This window comes from Thermobia domestica, chromosome 10 (assembly GCF_964235325.1).
Source record: "Thermobia domestica chromosome 10, izTheDome1.hap1.1, whole genome shotgun sequence".
NCBI classification, from domain to species: domain Eukaryota; kingdom Metazoa; phylum Arthropoda; class Insecta; order Zygentoma; family Lepismatidae; genus Thermobia; species Thermobia domestica.
The window spans coordinates 152,285,610-152,309,090 of record NC_137463.1 but is presented as its reverse complement, the minus strand read 5'-3'; the positions used below and the strand labels follow the sequence as shown (position 1 = coordinate 152,309,090).

The 23,481-nt window shown below is 35.3% G+C and overlaps 1 protein-coding gene across 2 annotated transcripts in view; it reads right to left on the bottom strand.

Annotated features, from left to right (window-relative positions):
* The window catches only part of LOC145662774 (protein-lysine N-methyltransferase SMYD4-like), a 283,052-nt gene that overhangs the window by 34,620 nt on the left and 224,951 nt on the right, over positions 1 to 23,481 (bottom strand). For both annotated transcript variants that reach the window (XM_081728644.1, XM_081728645.1), the window contains 2 exons: positions 18,135 to 18,342; positions 2,695 to 2,841 (listed from right to left, as the gene is read on the bottom strand). In XM_081728644.1, coding sequence (XP_081584770.1) covers positions 2,695 to 2,841; positions 18,135 to 18,342 — 355 coding nt within the window. The remainder of the gene's footprint in view (positions 1 to 2,694; positions 2,842 to 18,134; positions 18,343 to 23,481) is intronic.

Sequence of the window (23,481 nt, the reverse complement as noted above, 5' to 3'; positions counted from 1 at the left end):
TTAGGAACATAAGTATCGTAGGGCTGTGATTGTCGAAATAGACTGTTAAAGGTCCTGATTGGGTTCTGCAGATACTTTTGCAACATATTTTTATGACTCTTGCTGGCAATCCTCTTCAACGTTTGAATTCCTGTCAATGAGGAATCTCTTTTGTTCAGTCTTACTCTTCGCTAGTGTTCTTTTGCAATGATTTCTGTAAGCTGTCATCACATTTTACCCCCTTCCGCGCAACAGATCTCACATACTGCCACCTTAGGTACAATTGCGCCAACTAACCATGGATCTACAATTTGGCCTTTTTTGAGACTCGGGAACTTTCCATTTTGTATCGTCACAGTCTGCTCGCTTCAACACATGCCTTCGTTCTACCGTTCTCCGACTTAATGTAGACGACCACTTAAGGTATCACTAATAACTGCCAGGCGTTGCATATGTATGATCAGTATTACCACCTTACGTGTTGCAAGCTACACGTGTTTCCATTATTTTATAACAATTTGTACATTAAGATAACAGGGCTCATAGTGATCTGGTCTCTTGTAAATAGTTGAAACGTGACCAAAAGTACACGAAAAAGTGACTAAAAGCAAACGAAAAAGTGACCAAAAAGTGAGCAAAATTTCATTATGCTCCTTTTTTCCTTTGTCAATTTCTCCATCACCTCTCTCTTTGTTTCTTGTTTTGTTTCATCTTTTTGAGCTTCTTCCTTTCTTATTTTAAGTATGCTTTGTAGTTACGGTAAGCAGACTTAGCAGATGTAAGAAGCTTCTGAGTAAGTAGAACCAGTTCTGGCCTATTTCCGAATTTCTTCATCCCAGACATTATATTTAACTTAGCATTGAGAGTTCTCAAAGCCATGACATATTCAAATTCATCACCCACTCTTAAGAAGAACATGCAAGAAGCATAACACAAGACGAACATGATGAACCACACAAACACACACACACACACACACACACACACAACGTTGAGCGGAGCGTTAACTATTACGAGAGTAAACTAAAAGACTATTATAATAGAAGAAAGAATAGACACAGAAGGGTTCTCAACCCCACCTTGAGAGCTTAAGCATCCACCAACCATCCACTGTGCTTTAGAAGGAATAAAAGCTGACTGTTTCACATGTGGCAGCAAGTACTGAAACTTTCAGAAGAGTAACGAGTAACAAGTTTCTGCCTTTTTCGATTTATTTTTATAATATTTTTCTGAGAAAACTACTAATGCAAAACATAAATCACACGAAAAAGTCACTTTACCTCCCAAAAAAGTAACTTTTAGTGACAAATTTGTAAAAAAATAACTTTTAGTGACCAACTTGAAAAAAAAGTAACTTTTAGTTAAAAAAAAGTGACTCGCTATGAGCCCTGAGATAACTAATAATTTAATAAGGTGCCTAACTAGTACAATATTAAAGTATTTTGGGAACGAGGTAGAAACATAGGAAAGACTTTAGTAACCTTGGATGTTATGACTGTTTTACGAAGACCACATACTATAGCGCGGTATATGACATTACCTGCTTTCGTAACAAAACTTACACTGGAAACTTGAAAAGACATAAGCATTAGGCTGAAGAAATCAAAGATACACAAAGCAATAGTCTAATTTCGTGCCTTCGCAAGTGTTTTGAAATATATATCACACGATCTTAAGAGTGTTAAATTGATGTACAAAACTAATAATAAATTAGAAAGATAGATTACAGTTAAATATAAACTAATTATTTGCTGAACAAAACTATATATTTTCATTAAAATTAAACACGACTGTACAGTTATCCTGTATCACATAGTGTCTGATGAAGCCAAAGAGTTAGTTGGCGAAACTGTAACACGTGTTTAATTTTAATGAAAATATATAGTTTTGCTCAGCAAATAATTAGTTTATATTTAATTATAACAAAGCAAAGCTTCTATTTATGAGAAATATCATAGATTACAGGTTAAATAATGAAATAAACTTAAATACTGCAAGTTTAAATCAAATACGGAATAATATCGTATAGGGTTAAACGATTATGTCGAAGAGAAGGAAGAGAATTATTTGAACAGTTTGTTGGTAGTAGACTTCGATCAGCTTTAGGAAGCTAATGTAAAATATTTTTTATATTTTTTCATTTTCTTTTTAATGCAACCTTTCCTCATTTTACCCTTGTTTGTACCAATACCATTTACCAATATATATCAGTCAAAAAAAGATCAAAATGAGACTCGAAATATTAGGACCAATTTGGTTTGAACATATGGGGTACTAAGTAAACCTATTCCTTAACATCTTATAAAGTATTTCATTATATATCTCGTTTAAAAATTGAATTTTTGAATAAATAAAGGACTTATTATAATTGGAGCAATATCTCTGCTGTAGCTTAAAGTAAGTAACTATTTGTAAATAATTAATGGTAAGTGAATAAATGAGACGAATGCACAATCAGAAACCAAGTTTGGGTGTGAGATATTCCATTACTAGCATTAAATTACCGCAAATATGTATCTTTTTATCGGACACACTCTTCTAATGTTACAGTAAGTATAAGTTTTATTCTGTATTTATTCTGGATTCGAATTTGTAATTGAATTAAGATGACATTTCACTGTAACTTACCCAAAATCCATATAATGACAAAAGATAACGGGTTATGTGTAACATCAAGATAGAATTATCAAGTACTTGAAATCTCTAAGTACCTACCTAATGTAGCGTAGCATTTTGCAATCTCATCTCCACACTCTAATAAATCTTTATTATGCTTATACAGACACTGCTTTCTGATTTTCCAACATTCTTCGAAATTTATCAATGCATCTTTTATGTCTCCCATCTTGAATGACGAACATCCTATTACAAAAAATAACATTATCACTTTTTTTTATTACTTGTATATACAACATAGCAGGAAATGATTAAAAGCATGACAGTAAATCTCTTTTACACCCACCATTATTTGGTTTTAGTTTGTTCAATAGTGCTATACTTAGTGAAATTATTTTTAATGTTCATCAAATATTTCTATTACATAAAAATAAAGAAGTATTTGCAGAAGTTATATATACGTATATGTCACTTGTTTCATGCAAAAGAGATAATTTTTGCAAAGTACTCGAAATTATATCATGTTATAAAATGAAAGATATTGCTCTTTGCAAAAATTAACTGTGTGGTGAAGAACTAAAGCTGTAATAGAAGTAATTATATATATTTATGTTATTGTTATTTCTCTTACAGCAAATATTGGAAATGACCCCATATGTGAAGTTGTTATAGAGTCTCAACGCCACTGCTTCTGACCTAAGAGCTGATTCAAGTCTTGCTTGAAAAATAATATGAGCTTTTCCAACAATGTATGATACTACTAAATTCAGAAGAATGTTTGTTCAAGGTCACAGAGTTTGAGCTTGAATTTTTGAAGATGGATAAATGTATCTAGGTTTTCTTAGAAATTTAGATGTTTTGAAAACAAGTTTATATTGAAATATAACTGAAACAGAAATTCGGGTGCTAACGGAGAGTCAATACATTTAAAAATAGTTTTCCTACCATTCACGAATATAGGTCTTGCAGCAATACAGCAGCATTTCACCTAACAGTTAGGGAAATAGTTGAAAAAATACAACTCGAATCTTGAATGAGAAGTGTGCATAAATAAAAGTGATAAAAGTGATCTCTGTACAAGTTTAAGTTCGACAGTATGCAACAGAAAGAAGTTCTGTTGCATAGTGATTTCCGGTAAGTTGTATTTTGATATAGAACTGCGTTAGTGTTTCCATCTCCATGAAAACACTTCGTTAACGACGCTACCAGCGTAATGTTTATCATAGCTGGCGCATACCTTGTTTCCCCTTCGCCAAATCTTCGATTACATCGATCAGTTTCTATCAACGTATTTCGTATCACGACTTTCCTTTTATAACATACTCTCGCCTGCGACCTTCACAAGTAATTCTTGCTTTGCAATAAGCTTTGGTTATCACTTATAGCTGTATATGTGTGTGAACCTTACACATATATAACTCTCGGCCATTCCATGTCAATTCAACTGACACATGGCACGCACCGAAAGCTATCTTTATAATATTTTGGCAAGAGTTTACTTGTTTATTAGGAAAGGAATATAGCAAAATTTTACATCTTTTAGCTGCAGTATTTCTAAGTTACAGCCCGTTAAAATTGTCTGTTGCTTACAATAGTAAATGCACCGAGAAACAAAAATAATCACAGAAGATGAATGAAGATAGCTGTGCCACGATTTTGTTTTTATTATGTTCACTATAATCTGTAGCACTGAATTAAATCTTATTTGTGGAATTAGGTAATCCAGTTATTGAAATATAAATGCTAACTAACTAAGCCTATGGCCTATGGAACCCGAAAATTAATACCGTGATCACAAAAGCTCTCCACTGACTTCTATCCTTAGGGAACCGGATCGAATTTCTACTTTCTATTCCTATTTCTCTGAGATCCATCTTAATACTGTCCTTCCATTTGCACCTATGTCTTCCTAATGGTCGTTTTCCGATTCGATTTCCAGCTAACGTTTTAAGAGTGTTCCTACTTTCTTCCATTCTGGCTACGTAACCTGCGCAGTTGAGCCTCTAGACCTGATGACTAACAATATTTGGTAAAAGATACAAGTTATGTAGTTTCTCGTTATAAAGTTTCCGCCATTCCCCACTCCCGTTCCTCTTGGGTCCGAATATTCGTCTCAGGATTTTATTCTCAAACACTTTCAGTTTGTATTGTTCTCTCAGAGTAAGTGACTATGTTTCGCAACCGTACAGCACAATAGGCATGGTTATCGTTTTATAAATTTTAAGCTCCATATTCCTCGACAGAATTCGCGACCACAAAATATTTTGAACTGAATAATAATAATAATAATAATAATACGAATTACCTGCTTTCAGTAGACGTTTAATTTCTTTGTGGATATGATTTTGGTCTATTATTATTGATCCTAGATATCTGAAAGTATGCACTTTATCGAAAGTATTATTTGATATTTTGGAGCAGCCATAATTTGCAGTATTACAATCCCAGTGAATTTCCATATATTTAGTTTTCTCTGCATTTACTTCTAAGCCTATGTTCCTGCAAGCGTTTAATAAGACCTTTGCATTTCTTCTAATGTTCTCTTATCATCCCTTATCAGATTTATATAATCAACATACGCCATAACCTGGTGAATACCATTTAGCTCTAGGCCCTGGTTGCTATCTTTGTTCCTTATAGCGTACTGGAGAACAAAGGTGAATAATAAGGGTAACAACATATCTTCTGTTTCAGGCCATTCTCGACGTGAAAGATCGGGGACACAAATTTTTCTACTCGGACTTTATTTTGGGATTCATTTAAACACATCTTAATTAATGTAACCAGCTTTATCGGTATTCCAAATTCTGTAAGAATGTTGTACAATGTTTCCCTCTTAACCGAGTCGTAGGTCTTTCTAAAATCAATAAATAATTGATGAACTGCAGTATTGCATTCCCATTTCTTTTCCAATATTTGTTGTATAGTAAATATCTGATCGATTTCACCTAAATTTGCACCGATAATTTTCAATAATTTCACCTGTGAATGGGGTCAATCTTGCTAATAGAATGTTTCAGAGGATTTTATAGGATGTGACTGAAGAACGATGACTCAATAATTACTACAATCGCTTTCTTGTGAATTGGAATAATGATTAATTCTTTCCTCTTGTGGCAATTCTTCCTTGTTTCAGATAAGGAGAATGAGTTTGTGTAACTTGTTCCACATTTTTAATCTCCAGCCAAAATTAACTTAGCTGGAATTTCGTCTACACCCGGAGATTTGTGTTTCTTTAATTTTCTTATAGCGATTTCTACTTTTGTTGGGTTAGGCTCTGGAGTATACAGTTCTGCTGTGTGCATTCCCTTTCTCCACGAACATTAGTTTCTGGCTGAGCATTAAGGGAATCGTCACAGAAATCATTCCATTTATTCAAGAAGCTATCTGTATCAGTAAGAATTGTTCCGTCGGTTTTTTTAATATATAAACTCGAGGTTGATAGCCTTTCTGAAATTGATTGATAGCCTTGTATATGTCCCGAATGTTTTTGTTTTTATTATTACCTTTAAGTTCATTAATTTTAGCTTTCAAAAATTGCATTTCTTTATTCTAAAAGTTCTGGAACTTTCCTGCCTGATGTCAACGATATTTTGTGTAGTAATATCGTTTGGATTTTGTAGTCAACGCAGTTTTGTCTGTTTTCTCTTCTCTTCACGTTTAGTGCATTCCAGATAGAACCATGGTTTGTTCCTATGTATTTCCGGGTGAACCAATTTTTATTTTGCTGAAATTTTAATGCTATCCTTAATTTCAATCCAAGTAACCTCAACACTAGTGCACTCTGAACCTTCTAAAACCGAGAATCTATTCGATATTTCAATCTAGCATTCCCCTCTCGGCTGGTTATCCTCTAACTACATTAAATTAAACCTCTCCAGTTTCAGATGTCGTACATTTCGTTTATCTCTCTCTTATTATCGCTGCTACCAGTTAGTGATCAGTGACACAGTCAGCTCCTTGAATGTAAACGCTAAAATATTTAATTTAGTTAAAAACGAGTGAGTATATAACGTACAAAAGATAAATTGGTATATATCATCAAAATTGTTTAATTTCTTATTATAGGTATATTTTAAAGTGATCTTTATTTAAAAAAAAAAAAAAAAAAAGAGCTTTGTATAAATAGGAGGTTCCTTCGAAAAATTGAGTTTTAGACTCAAAAATCAAAGTTTGAAACTGTATAATGCCCAAATGTAAAATCTCATTTGCATAACTACCCTCCCATAGCGAAAGAAAGAAAGAAAGAAAGAAAAAAAAAAAAGAATCTAATACTGTGCACTTCAAACGATTGTAATTCATTACAAGAGAGAGATCAACTTGTATCGGTCTTTAAATCACAAGCCATGCTACAATTCCTCGATGGCATATTACTAAATTTAACAAATACTGAATATTTACAAATCGCTGGTGGAGAACACTATATGAATCACAAGAACTTCTTAAGTTTATTCTACTATAAACAAGACGTTTATATTGCAAATAGTCATATCACACTATTGCGAGCGGTGATTATATACAATGAGAAAAAGCGAACAGGCTATTACTCAGCGCATAAAATATGTAGCAGAATTTTCTTCTACATGCAACAGGTAGCGCTTTCGGAAGCTTCTACTTCCTTCATCAGCCTGTAGTAGACTTCAAAAAGCATAAAAAAAACATGAAGGATGGTTAAAAAGTTAGGATACGTAAAAAAACAAACCTGTCAAACATTCACACTTACGGGAATGGAAACTCACTGACATTGTTCACTCCTGTTCACTGTTTTCTGTTCTTGCTTTCCAAATGGTGAAAGTACGTAATGAAAAGATTACTCCAAATAATATTTATTTCCTCTTTATCCAGGTTAAGTGAGGGCCTTTCTTTGTGAATATAATATGATTCTTTAATTTTTCGTTCCGTTGCTGTTTTTGCTTTTTCAATCAAACATGATTCCACGATATGATGGTTATAATTTCTAAGATGCGTTGCTAGACCGAATAACTGTTGCGGATTCCGAGATTTCGAGGTATGAACGTGCTCAGTTATTCTAGTACAAATGTTCCTTTTTGTTTGGCCAATATACTTTATCACACTGATATTTCACCCTATAGACGCCACTGCTTTGTAAAGGGTCAGTAAAAAATGCTTTAAAATTATGTATTTATCTATAGATTTTGGAGGAACTTCTGAAATTTTGATGTTGTGTCTTTGCAGAATCATCTTGATTTTTGCTGAAAAATGTGGAACCAAAGGGACACTAATCCATCTGTCAGTTACGGCATCTGTTGTTGGTTGATGGTGGGTGCCGACGATCTCCTGGTGCACCTGTTTGTACCATTTTAACAATAAAGATTTTTGGAAAGCATTTTCCTGTCCAATGTGTAATAGATACTGTATTTCCTTATTGAGATCCTCAGAGAGGTCTGAAAGTAAAAGAGCTCTCCTAGAGTTTTTCCAAACATTTAATTTCTGAAACCATGAATGTGATGATTTGAAGTTGATATATTTTGTACCAGCAGAAGGTTTCCGGTATACCGAAGTAACAAATTTATTGTTATGTCTTTTAATGGTAATGTGAAGAAAGTTAAGAGCACCATTTTCTTCAAGCCTCTTCGTAAATTTTATTCTAGGGTGAATTTGATTAAACTCATCGAACAGTTTATTAAATTCTTGAGGGTCCTTGTACAAAATCAAAGTATCATCAGCATATCGAAAATATCTAATATAAGGAAATTTAGAAAGGTTGAAACAAACATGTCCAGTACCAAATTAGAAAGTATAGGAGAAAGGGTATCACCCATAGCCAATCCATCGTCCTGTCGAAAAATGGTGTCTTCAAATTGGAAGAAATTGTTCCTTAGACAAAAGGCTATTAGTTGAGAGATTAATATTGATCGATACATTCCCACAACATCAAAAGATGCCAAATGGATGGAATTTGCAGCAACAAAGGAATTCAAGCATGTTTTCAACTCCAAACTGCTGTCCCTACAACAGAATTATCGAAGCTAATTTTGCGCTGCACATTCTCTCACACTGTTCATAATTTTTTTTCTTTTTTTCGAAAATTGTGATTTGGCAGATTGTGACTATTCTTTCAGTCTGAAAAGACGAAAGTACAGAGGTATTTTCTACGCTCTACATATCTAGCAAGTGCAGTACACAAACTTTCAAATAATAAGTAATACAGTAGTATTCAGACAGTATGTTTTATGGCCAAAAGCGTGAGTCTAAGTGAAGGTAATCGAAATCAATTTTCCAACACTCCAATATATGCGAATATATTATTAATTACAAAAGCCATCACAGTATCATATAGTTCCCACAAGAAATTTTGAGGTACGCGAGTCATGATGTACTTAGTCACGAGCCGCCACGTCGAAAACTAAAAGCTTCTGGCTTTACAAATTTGTGGTCTAAGAGCTTCGGCAGTGTGAAATTCATTAGAGAAAGGTTCTACTTCTGAAACATGTGATTTTTTATTTATTAATTTTATTTATTTATTTTTATGTTAGTTTAGGAATGCGTATCTTCTAACATACTCGACACAATAGCTTGAGGAGCTGGTAACTTTCTTATCCTTTCTGACATCTTGAATACAAAACAACAGACAACATGGATAAATGTCATTGGCTCGCTTAGCAACATTACTATTTTCAAGCCAACACAGAACAAAACTTCACTGAAAAATATTTTGAGTCTCTATAATAAGTGTACTCAGCAGTCGTGCTGCAACATCCTGAATACAAAACTTCCACCAATTCAACGATTCTCCATTCGATTAGCACAGCTGCAGCCTTAAACTTATTCATGTAAATTAAGTATGCCACACCTTTCTATATCAATTATTACAGGGTCATTTGGCGACTTGGTGATATCCGACTTGAAAGCATGCAGAGATTTAAAATTTACATTTATTTATTTTATTTATTTATTATTTAAAATGGCGGAGTTAAGGCATGACCTTTTCTTCCACTCAACCATTTACATGTTTCTTTTATAATCGGATCTCATAGTAGTATTTATTTATTTATTTATTTTTTACAACGAGAATAAAAGGATATACACACTTAGGCAACGTTAAAGAGTTACAGACATACAGAACAATACAAAGAAAATAAAACATGAAAAGTGAAAATGAAACTTATTACATATAAAATAAACACTAAAATAACCAAGCGACAATGCTGAAGGCATGTTAAACTATACAAAGAGAGAGAAACTAAGAAATCAATCTTGATTATATGTAACATATAAAATACATTTCTTTGATTGACTATGTATAGATAAAATGATGCACATACTTAAGTGATTGTGTATAATATATACGTACATACACATATATCAGAAAGGAATAGAAAAGAAAATAAGAACAAATAGAAAGAGAGAGAGAGAAAAAAAGAAAAACGATCGACTGCATGGTAACGCAAGAAATAGTTTCGTGTGTAACAACTTTTTATTATTATTACTATTACTATTATTATTATTATTATTATTATTATTATTATTATTATTATTATTATTATTATTATTATTATTATTATTATTATTATTATTATTATTACTGAAGACCTTCATTAGAAAGACATTCTTTAAGCCGACGTTTAAAGGTCAACACTGAACCAGAGTTTCTGATGCTTTCAGGGGTGTCATTCCAAGCTTTGGTGGCAAATAGTGTGAAAGATTTGGAAAAGAAATTAGATTTGTGCGTTTGAACAGCGAGTGTTGTATTTCCTTTAGAACGGGTATTTAGTGGGTGAGTATCGCCGAGACATTTAAATTTAGAGGATAGATAAGTAGGTTTTTTACAATTAATTATTTTATATAAAAGTGTTAGAGAATGAATGCGGCGGCGGGTGTTTAGATTGCACCATCCTAGTTGCTGATAATGGGAGATATGGCCGAAGCGCTTTTTATTAAATATGAAGCGAACGCGGGCATTCTGAATGTTCTGTAAAAGTTTTGCCAAATCTTCGGTTAAGTCTGCATATGCTGTATCACAATAATCTAAATGAGAGATTATCAATGATTGAACCAGGGACGCTTTAATGGATTCCGGAAGAAGGTTTTTTAAACGCTGAAGAGAATGAAGGGAGCCGTAAGCTTTCTTGTATACTTTATTAATATGGTCTGTCCAATTTAAGAATTTATCGATCTGGAGTACTAGGCTATTGACGCTATCGCTTACAGGAATGGCTACGTTGTTTACGAGAACATTCGGTAGGTTTGTAATATTGATTGTGGAGAGTAGTTTACGAGAACCAAGCATGATAAATTTTGATTTGGTTGGGTTTACTTGCAATCCATTGTTACGTGCCCATGTGCAGATACTTTCAATGTAACTGTTTAAGTGATCAATCGCGGTGGTTAAATTTAGGGGATTAGTGGTTAAATAGCATTATATATCATCTGCATATAAGTGATATTTACAGTGGGTGATGTGTTCAGGTAAATCGTTGATGTATAAGGAAAACAGAAGAGGTCCTAGAACGCTGCCCTGCGAGACTCCACATGGGACAAGTTTCGTATTGGAACACATGTTATTAGTGACAACTTTTTGTTTTCTGTTTGATAAATAGGAGCTAAACCAAGATAAAGTTGACTGGGAAAAGTTGTAGAAGGAAGACAGTTTGGCAATCAGTATGTCATGGTCTACAGTTTGGAAAGCTTTAGAAAAATCTAGTAGGGATAACAGTGTAATTTGGCGTTCATCCATAGCGGTACGAATATCATTAGTGATATTTACTAGAGCAGTGCAAGTGCTGTGCTGAGATCTGAAACCTGACTGAAAGGGATTTAAGATGTTATTTTTTCGAGAAACTTAGTTAATTGGTCATGTATTATATGCTCTAACGCTTTGGAGAGTGCAGGAAGTATACTAATAGGGCGGGGATCTTCTGATTTTGTTGGATTTGTGGTTTTAGGCAATGGGCGAACGTAGGAGAGTTTCCAAATTGATGGAAATTCTCCGGTTGTGATGGAACTATTAAAAATATGCACAATGACATCTACAATGAACGGTAATATTTTTTAAATAAGAATAATTGGCAAGTCGTCAGTTCCTGAAGCAGGTGATTTCATTTTGTTTATTGCCTTCATGACTTCCGGAGCAGTGACGAGGTGAAGGTTAAATATATTTTTTACAGCGATCGTTTTTTTTTTTTTTTTTTTTTAAATATTCTTCAAAGTATTGACTTTATCTGGTGTGATATTTGGTGTATAGCATAGCTGTTTATTTACGGTGTCTATATGGAGTTCTAGAAGTTCATCGATTTTGGTTTTGACACCAATACCAAGGAACTTCAGTTTTTGCCATAGCTCTCGTGCTTGAGTCGTATGGCTCAGGGGACTTCTAGCAAATTCAATTTCCGCCTTACGAACTTCTTGATTACAACGGTTTTGTAAGTTTCTATATTCCTCCTGCATTGAGATGTTTGATTTTTGTTTTAAAGCCGCTCTGTAACGTCTGTGGGCAGAGTCTCGAAGAGCCATGAGCGCGAGTATATCATCGTTAATCCAAGGATTGGAGGGTTTATGCACTCTTTTCCTTCTCAAAGGGGTATGTTTATTATACAGTTGCTGCACAAAATTATTAAAAAGTGTTACCTTTCGATCCAGAGTGGGAGCACAGTAAACTAAGTCCCACGACACGAGATTTGTGTCTTCGTACAACGCGTTGTCATTTATTTGTTTTAGATTCCTTTTATATATTACTCGTGGAACGTATTTTGGGCATTTTATATTATAAGTTTGATAACGAAGGTCATGTCGGCTTATATCTGGCACGGATACTTGACCTACATTTGATACTTTACAAGTAGCAGAGACTATTATATGGTCAATTAAAGATTCCTTCGTCTCAGTTCTGTAAGTAGGTTGTAACATCATAGTTCATGTACCCCATAATTATGATGTTACTGTACTGGGGGATAATTTGGGAGATCGCTTCTTCAAAATTTTCAAAGTTTGTATTAGGTGGACGATAAACGGAGATCAATAGAATATGTTTATTTTGTATATTCAGATTGAGCATAAGGTATTCTGCAGAAGTGGAATATAAACTGGGATATTGATCTAGTATTTTCACTTTAACGTCTTCTCCAACATAAACAAAGACGCCCTCGGTACCCTTCCCTATTCTGTCGCATCTTATAGCCCTGTAGTTGAGTATGCTTATTAATGAGTCGGGTAAGGTAGGTTTTAGCCAAGATTCAGAAACCAGCAAAGCATGCACAGAGAGAGAGGGCTAAGAATGGCTGTAATTTCATCGTGGTGCTTTATTGCACTTTGTGCATTTAAGTGCAGAAGTTGAAGATCATATGGTTGCTTTGCCATCTCGCCTTTGAGGATTTCGCTGGTAGACTGGAGACCGGGAGTGAGGGGAGAAGGGCAGGAGGGAGGGAAGTGTGCGGTCATTAACACCAAGGTCGATGCCGCACAACTCCCCAAAGAATGAAGACCCCTGGCTCAGTGTTTCAAATCTATCTACTTTGTTACTCTGCATTCTGTAATTAGCGACGACAGTAATGTGCACTGTTTATGAGTTTTCTGTTTTCTAATGAGGTCTTTGAATAAGCAGGGCATTTTCTACCACGTATTAGAATTGAACCTGATCTTATATGATGAAAATTAATAACATTGAATACATCGTGTTTCACATAACTTAACTGGAAAATAGCAGAAAAAATAATGTGAAAGAAAATAATTGTACCAACCCTGCTTTTGCTTTTGTGACTACTAGAAGCTGAGGACCACTGCATTGTTACAGACACAAACATACACTGGAAGAACACTAACCACACTATAATATGTAGGGAAGAAGTAAGAAAAAAACATGTAACACTAGACACATGAATAATTATTAATGGAACTTGGGAGTATTTTCGAAACATATCCTTCATATTGACACACACACACACACACCATGTGATAAAATGTGCTTCATTTTGGAAGTAGAGAAAGCAACTCACGCTCGTTTGTCACAGATTCTTTTTTTTTTTTTTTTTTTTCACGACCGATGAGGATCACAATTTTTCCGTCGTTTATCCACACATTTCGTACTCCAAATGCATCCTTGGCACGCGTTTGGAGGTAAGGGATTCGGTGAGGAGGAGTCTACCGCCTTTCAATAGTTTTTTTACCATCCAAACTTGGTCCCTAGATCGATAAGACTAATTTTACAATGATGGGATGGAATCCCTTACGCACAGTTTCTGCAGCACTTCGACTACGACCAAAGGAACCCAGCCAACGATCGATTTACACCAAGGTCTACGATGAGATTTACACCAAGCTTTTTGCTGAAAGTCTCAAGAGCAAGTGACGTGGGATCTTCATTTGGTGTTTCAGCTATTCCGTGGAGGACCAGACATGAACTCCTGCTATATTGCTCCAGTTGATCGATGCACTCGCCTTGGTCCTTTATTTCCACTTTCAAATCGGATACTTCTTTCTTGAGTAATTTTAAGTCCTCAGAGAGCTGTAGTAACTCTTTTTGAACTTGCGTAGAGATACTCGGCTCAGGATTCTGTCCCGAACTATCTCCTGTTAGTTGTTTCAGAGCAGTAGTAATTTCATCTTCGAGTTTGTTAATTGTGTCCTCGATCTGACTGCACCTTGCATTCAGTGACTTATTTGTGAGGGAGGCTACTTTCCTGCAGAGGGTTGCAACACAATACTGGAAATCATACATTATGTTCTGGCGGGGAGAAGAGTGCAGAAAAATGTCAACTTATTTACGAAGCACAACGTTTAGTGATTGTTGGAAGAGGTTTTTTGATTCGTGAGCTATTTAGCTACCATTTAATATAACATAGAATATATTGCACAGGCTATGAAGCTGGATATTTGAATGAAACACGGACACTAACTTCATACAAGCCTTCTCACTTCCGCCATGGCAATCCATTGAAATTTAAGTGATTAAAAAAAAAAAAAAAAAAAGTTTAGGGTGGAAGCAGCTCTTTGAGAGCGATTAAAATCTCACAAGATTTAGAATGCCCGAAAAAAGTCGATATCAAAGAACGTGTGCTCACTTGTCCTTTCACGGTAATCCAGAATTGCACATTTATGTCCATGCTCTTTCGAGAGATTTATTTTTAACAGATTCGTCAAAACCTACAAGACAGGAATCACACTCCTTCAACAACTGAATTAATTCACTTCTAAAGCATGGTGATAACCGGTACACTAACGTGTATTCTATTCTGTCACGCTGAGGCTGCATTTCCCTAACAATCTCATTGTCTGGGAACCAAAGTTCGAATACTTTGACATCTTTAACACGGTCAGCATTGATGTATGTCATTACACTTTGAATATACAACAATGATTTTGCTCTTGTAATGTAGTTTACTAAGAATCCTATAAATAACTTAGTTTCCCTAACTCATTTGCACCCACGCAGCATCACAAGCAACCTTTAGGTTCTGTAAAGATAAAGTACAAATAGGATGACATTTCAAGTTCGAAGCTACTGACTTGTTTTCTTGATTCACAAACGCACTAACAATTCCTGTTATTGAGATGGACGCAACAATCAGTATATCATTTTAACCTTTCACGTGTTTTGTTATTGTTTGCCATCCCATGCTATTAAGCAAAAAGGCGCTCCGGCAAATATTACAGTGAGCATAAAATTTGTCACTAGGTGTTTGCCAAATTCGTGATAAAGAATTTTCCAACAACTAGGAAGGATTAAACGTCGTCTTGGAATACTTGGGAAATGACACGCTTGTTATCTGCACAGGAATACTGGATACAACAAACACCGAACACCACAACTACAACACATATTCACTTTCGATCCTGCCTCAAGGTTAAACAATCACGCTAAACTAGCACTGATTTATTCATTGTTTTTTTTTTTTTTTTTTTTCCAAGCAATGAATTTATCAGAAAACTGTTACTACCCACCACTCACCCACCCGCTTCTTGACCGCCTTTCTATAAACATGACACTACCGATATTGTAAAGAAAAACCTGTTCTTGACGATTGTATAAAATGCTTTTTTTTTTCTTTCTTTCTTTTGTCATGTACGCCGCCTCGATCCATTGCACCAAATAAAGTTGAATTTGCTACTTCTTTTCCTTTTTGGCACACAGACAGTTTTTATGTTCAGTTTAGGCGTTTAAAGCATTGTTAAGTTTCTAAGATAAGAAACGAAACTCCTGAACTAATATATGTACACAACGAAACACGACTGCGCGCTTAATACATATAACAAAGCGTATACACTCATTCTTGAGCTGCTATTAATTTATTTGGAATTTCTTGTATTAATCTAGTGTTTACTTTGTATTAACTACTAGGTTCGCACAGTTGAATGTTTACAATATTTTATTTCTCAGCAACGAATAACATCATGAAAGTACACTAAATTACCATGCCAAAAACCGAGCAAAAAACGGTTTCTTCCTGAGAAAATAAAATTGTATTCCGGAATATTATTTACACGGGTGAAAGAAATAAATCATTGCAAATTCGTGGTTTCACAATTTCCGAAGCCGTTTTATGGTTAATAGCTCACGAAAGCTCGTTGCTTAATATTTATATATTCACATCAAATCATTAGTGTAACGTCCCACATATGAGTTAATAATTATTGCGTTAATGATTAAAAAAGGAAAGGAATGCGAATAGGGAAGAAATGAAAGAATGACATATGACTTAACGACTGTAAGACAGTTTAACGGTTGGTTTAACAAGAACAGATGACGTCATCTATTCTTATCAACTTCTGATAGTACAATTTTCATGCACTATATCTACATCAAATCTATTTGTTTTGCAATTATTGAATCAAAGCACTATTTTCTTTTGTGCCTTTATTGATAGTATGTAAAAACATACCTGCATTATGATACATTGGTGATAATTAACGTTACTTTCCTTGAATAATACATACTGATTTGCTCCAATGAATGCTTGATCATAGCACCGCGCGAGCGTTCGTAAAATAAAGTAATTACGTCGATTTCTGATTCATTTCCTGGTTAATCCTTCACACAACAGTTTTCAAGTCACATACATACGTACTACTGACACTTGTCCTTTTCGTAACGAAATCCAACACTTTTTATCTTTTTTCGGCGTGTTTTGGCGTTACTTTATATGTAGCAATAACAAGTTTGTTTTTAGCGCACTATCAATCTATACTTTTTGAAGATTTATCCATTGGTTTCAGCTTTGAAGAAGGTAAACGACTTCTTTTTTGGACAAGTTCAACTATATGTCCGAAACTTTACATGACTTACTGCGCATTAACTCGTGAGTCCGAAAAAGTTAGGTTTCCCACCCTTTTACTCATAATAAATCTGGGTAAGTACATAGAAACAAGATAACTACACATTTGTAAACTGTCAAAGTTTGACAAATCACTAATTATTATTTTTCATTAACCATATTCGGGTGATCGTCTGTAACTTTAATTTGACAACAAAATTTTATCAGAAATAACACTGGGAACTAGTCTAATGTAACTAGATCACACCACCTTTCATTTGTGCTGAATCATATTGTTCGTTTAACTCACAAAACAAATTTACAATTCTGCACACACTCGGCGAGAAGCCAAGTGCTTCCTTTTTTTTTTCTTCATTTATTTCGCTTCACCATTTTGTCACTAAGTAGTAGCATAATCGAGGAACAAAACATAATCGAAAAACAACATAACTAAAGGTGTTTTATAAATTTAGCAAAAATCACAGAATATTCATCTTGGACCGCAAAATAAAATAATGCTCATACATGGTACAGTTACAACTCTACATGACGTGCCTACTTCAGATGTGCTTTAATCCAGTGCAAATTCAATACAAGGACCGAAGTTTCTTTCGGTTATTAATATTCTCTGAACTTTGCTTTTGCGCACCCTTTTAGTTGTATATTCTACTTTGCTATTGACAGTTCGCTAATATTAATAAGATACAGTAAACGGCATGGGAACACCTGAACATATTCTTGAAATATTACGTTAGGCCAAAACGTAATACAAAAGCTTTAAAACACTTGATCTTTGAAATGAAATCTTTGAGTTTTACGTTCCACGGTTATACGGTTAGGCTAAAAGAGACGGTGATGATGAGAAATGAATGAAAATGGTGGAATGAAGAAAGTGGGAGGAAACGGGAGAACCCCGAAGAAACCCACCTACACGATGTTTGTCCACCACAAAGTTCACTTGGCGCGAGCTGGGATCGAACCAGGGACCCCATGCACTATAGGTGAACGCTCTACCACTGAGCCACCGCGGCCTCCCTCAAAACACTTGATATCGTAAATGCCGATAATTTTAAGTTAATACAAACGAGCAATTTTCGAATATAGAATTTTAACACTACATAACAAGAAACTATTGTATAGGATACGAAACACGAATTAGATACATGACACCAAATAATCAACGTTAGGCTCCACGACGAAGTACTGCTCCTTCGTGGTCGACAAACTATTTACTAATTTTATGAAGGGTTGGTATATGTGATCTCCCCAAGGATAGCTAATAATGTTACCATTGTCATGAATAATGAATATACAACATGACCATGTAAATACCTTGATTGTACAGCTCATGAGCTTTAAATGACTCCTCTACTAGTGCACTGCATCCTTGTTCCTGCTCACAGTCACCACACCGACATTTAATACGAGATGCAAGATTTCCCTGTGCTTCTGTTGCACCATTATCTTCACAAACATATTCTTCCTCAATTTCCATTAAGGGTCCTCCACACATTGGACATAAGAGGGCATAAAATCTTTCCTACGAAGTAAAGAGGAACACAATATATATATATATATATATATATATATATATATATATATATATATATATATATATATACACAATACACTACAACAATAATAAAAAAAACAATATTAAAACATTACACTTCCTAACATTTCTAGTATGGATTCACGTAGTGAGTAGTTTGCTCGCTCGCTTTTGACGCGCGTAGTCCTGATATTCTAGACAAAAGTCTAGTTCCCAGACGCTTACAGAGAACAATCATGAAATAGAAATAAGTATCAGCTGAATTTACTGATTATTTAGGAAGTTTCAAGGGGCTACCCTCAATTAAGTCAACGTGATCATTTTGCTTTGATACCAACAGAGTCTAGACTACTATGAAATTGCTTAAATTTAACGTAATGGGCACTAAAATAACTGAAGAAAGAATGGACACTAAAATAACTGAAGAAAGAAGAAACACTTCTGCATTACTAAGCTGATGTTAAAATTTCTGAGAAAGATATAGTTCGTTGCTCTCGCATTCTCAATTACTAATGAAAGAGATCATTCTCTTTTTTAACAGTGTCTTTTTTAATTATATTGTGTTTATTTGTTCTCCACAATCATTTAATTAGTTATTCCACCAGAATCCTTAGGGTCTATTAACATATTTGATTCTAGTATATTGTTTTCAATATAGATGTCCTTGAACTTTGAAACTTAACAATCTTAATATAGTTAAGTTAAAAAGTTAACAATTATCCCTAACGTATGTATCTTTGTCTGGTATACAAATTCACATCACTGGCTTGGCATACTTCTAAGTAACTATATTGAAAAAACCGAAATCTGGAAGAAACCGTCAGCTATTTGAATTTTTGGTGCCTATCGTAAGAGGAAGGAGGGGTTTATAGAAAGGATGAACCTGTTTAAAAATGTATCTGAAAATAGAGTACCTATATCACATGATCCTAATGGTAGGAAGATGAAATTAGGGATTTAAACTCATCTTTAGACATGTCGATATACACATATGACTTGTAATCTTTAAAAAAATAAGTGGGGGTTAGACATTTTTAGCAGCCCTAAGGGGACGAGAAGGAAGTGTGACATGTAAAAATAATCGAAACCGACCGATATTAGTGTCAAATCTATAGTTTTGAGGTCGCTGAGATGAATAGTAACACTCTCGATGCCGTTTCAGTTCCAGTGCAACCCCTCATTGACAAAGGCTGAGAAAGGGTGAAAAATAAGATAATCAAATGAGTTAGATTGGTGTTGAATTTATGGCTTTTAGGGTAGCTAAGTTGATTGGTGACAGTTCAGATATCTAGTACCACTCACAGCAAACCCAGAATTCTCAATAACTTTGATTCTGTTTGAAATAACGATATGGCACAGGCGAATTACAATTTAATATAACGTATTATTTTATTACATGCTGATTCTGCCCCATCTTTATTTGAAAGCTAAACAGGAATCATTCACTTCGTTTGGGAAATTCTTTGCGGAACTGTTCTACGTAGGTTGCTATATATATTTCTGGCCTAGGCAACACTAAGTGTTGCCAGGTGCAATCTGACATTTCCATTGGAAAGTTTGACATTTTGTAGCATAAATGTACTCAGAACTTTTTGACTTACGACAATTTTTTTTTCTTTTACAGGTACTTGAAGAAATCAACTTGGCAAAAAAATGGAATTAACTCGTGAACATTTTCGTGCGATCATTTTTCACAACTTTCGACGTGGATTATCACGACAAGAGTGCATCGATGAACTTAAATCTTTGTATGGCGACGAAGCACCATCCTATAGCACTGTGAAAAACTGGTACAACGAATTCAATCGTGGCCGACGCTCGCTCAAAGACGAATTCCGTGAAGGTCGTCCAAAAACAGCCGTTGTGCCAGAAAACATCGATGCCGTACGTGAACTGATAATGCAAGACCGTCATGTGACTTACCGTGAGATAGAGGCATGCCTAGGCATTTCTTCCACCAGCATACATTCGATATTGCATGAACACCTGGCCGTAAAAAAGGTTTGTTCTCGTTGGATCCCGCACAATTTGACAATCGCTCAAAAGAAAGCTCGTGTGGATTGGTGTAAAGAAATGCTGAAAAAATACGATCGCGGTGCTTCAAAAGACGTTTATAAGATCGTCACAGGTGACGAATCATGGATCTATGCGTATGAGCCCGAAACAAAACAGCAATCGACCGTGTGGGTCTTCCAAGACGAGCCAAATCCAACGAAAGTTGTTCGTGGAAGAAGCACTTCGAAGCAAATGGTCGCCTGTTTCTTCGGCATAACTGGTCATGTGGCGACTGTTCCGCTTGAGCAACGTAGGACGGTCAATTCTGAGTGGTACACCACCATTTGTTTGCCTGAAGTCTTCGGAGAAATTCGAAAAATGAACAAGAGAAGACGAATCATTGTGCACCATGACAATGCGAGCTCTCACACATCGGCTCAAACCAGCGCATTTTTGACCGGCCAAAACGTCGAAGTGATGGGTCATCCGCCGTACAGCCCTGACTTGGCACCCAATGACTTCTTTTTATTCCCACACATCAAGAAAAAAATGCGTGGTCAACGATTTTCGTCGCCAGAAAATGCTGTTGAAGCATTCAAAAACCATGTTTTGGAGGTGTCTCAATCGGAGTGGAAAAAGTGCTTCGAAAATTGGTTTGAGCGCATGCAAAAGTGTATAAATCTTGATGGAGAATATTTTGAAAAACAATAAAACCATTTTCGTTGATAAATATTCGTATTTTCATTATTAGGCCAGAAATATATAGAGCAGCCCTCGTAAAGTCTTGATTATGTTATTTTTGAATAATACCCCCTATGACCACATGTGTCAAATTCCACACCGTTTGTACCACGGTGCGTACAAGACCATGATTTTCGTATCCTTATAACAACAACGCGTCCAATAAACATGGTCTTGTATGGACAAAGTGTCATTTATTTGGAAAATTCTGAAAGATCAATAGTGTGCTCAGATTTTTAACGACGACTGTATGTACCGTTATCCGCAAATATAATTCGCACAGAATCTAACTCCTATATTTTCTTCAATAGCTCTGTTTTCTTAATGTATTATTACTTCTTTGTGCTTTCATAACAAAACACTTTAGTAACTAAAAATTATTTACAATTTCTGTGCAAAGGTAAAGAAAATTCTACTAAAAAAAAAAAAAAAAAAAAAAAAAATAGAAAATTACATATTTCTGAAATAAGTATACAATATACACATAATGGAAAGTCCCTTTATGCATAATAAGTAATATATTCAATATAAAAATGAAGAAGATACAAAACAATCTACGGTAAGCTCCAAGTGCATATCCACCTCGAGCATTTCCAGTAGAAGTATGAAAACGCGCTTGCTTTATAAATTGCCTGTGTGGTCAAGTAGTATTAGCGAGGCCTTTGAAATTACAATATAGAAGAGTGGTGGTTCGGTCCCCATTCCCGCATTTTTTTCAATATACGGATATTTCTTTTTTCTACATAATATGTTATATTTTGAACATAGGTGGTTCAAAAAACAAAAACAAAATCACATCAACTGTCAGCTTTGAGACATCTGTCACTTTTATTCACCATCCGTTTGTATACGAGAATGATGCTATGGGAAATGCTAGAACTACTAAAATGAAAACAGATTTTTAAGTTAATATCAGACTGAAATTACACGACCAAAATGAGAATTTATGTTTCTCCTTTATATATATAGTTATTATTTTGTTTAAGATTATAAATAGCTATTGTAATTCATAATTTAGTTTGTTTATAAAACAATACGAACAATAATATACAAAAATAGTGCTTAATATGAAATTAATCGCAATCCTAACAATTTGTAATAATCATTAATCTTATTTAGTTTTAAAAATATTTACGTATATATACCACGTGTATTAGGTGATAACTATCAATAAATTGAATGTAACTAGGAAGTAACTATTCTGCTTGCGAACAGAAAAAGTGTATGAAAATAATGGTTAAATTTGAAATACATTTCGCATAGTGGTAGAAATATTTATCCTTCTCCCAACGAGATAAATATATAAAGATGATGCTATGAGGCACGTTACCATTATTGGAGTGAGAAAAGATTTCCAAATTGAATATCAACTTGAAACCACGCATCTAATATGAGACTTCAGATTCTTATTATTAAATTTATATTAATTTTATTACCATTTATTTATATTTCGTATATTTATTTCAGATAAACGAACACGGGTAGACCTATGAAGGTACAGCAAGGGTTTTAGACCCTACCCCATTAGCTTCGTGCTTGTAGGATAGCGTGTCTCTTTCTATCTATCTATATCTATACAATATATACAGATGGTGATCAGAAAAATGGAAACACCTGAACGAAATTGCAACTTACCAGATTAATATGGTGTCGGGCCAACTTTCGCCTTCAGAACAGCCTTGATGCGACGTGGGATGGAGACATAGAGGTCGTGAATGGTAGCAAGTGGAATTTTACACCATTCCTCGTGCAGGGCATCGGCCAGTTCTGTGAGAGAGGGTGGAGATGGAAATCGTCGCCGGAGTCGTGTTTCCAAGACGGACCACAGATGTTCAATTATGTTGAGATCTGGGGATTGGGCGGGCCAGGGGAGGTGTTGAACTTCATCCCGATGTTCCTCAAACCACGCTGCAATAGCGCCAGCTGTGTGAATGGGTGCATTATCATCCTGGAAGATGGCGTCATTGTCTGGGAACAACATCCAGACCATAGGATGCAAGTGGTCTCCTAAAATTGCGACATAATCGTTGGCAGTGATTCGTCCGCTAAGTGTGACCACAGGGCCCAATGAAAACCATGATATGGCGGCCCACAGCATCACCGAGCCGCCGCCATGTTTCACAGTTGGGCGGAGACACTGCAGATCATAAGCTTCTTTGGGCGTTCTCCACACCCAACACGGCCCGTGGATGGGAATAGGGTGAAGGATGACTCATCCGACCATATCACACGTTTCCAGGCCTCAACGGTCCAAGTTGCATGATCGCGGCGTGCGAAAGCGTTATGGTCCCTGATAAGCGGTTTGGCCCGTGCAACACGACCCCGTAAGTTCATGTCATGTAATTTGCGGCGGACTGTGATTGTCGAAACAGGGTGGGGGAGGTGCTGATT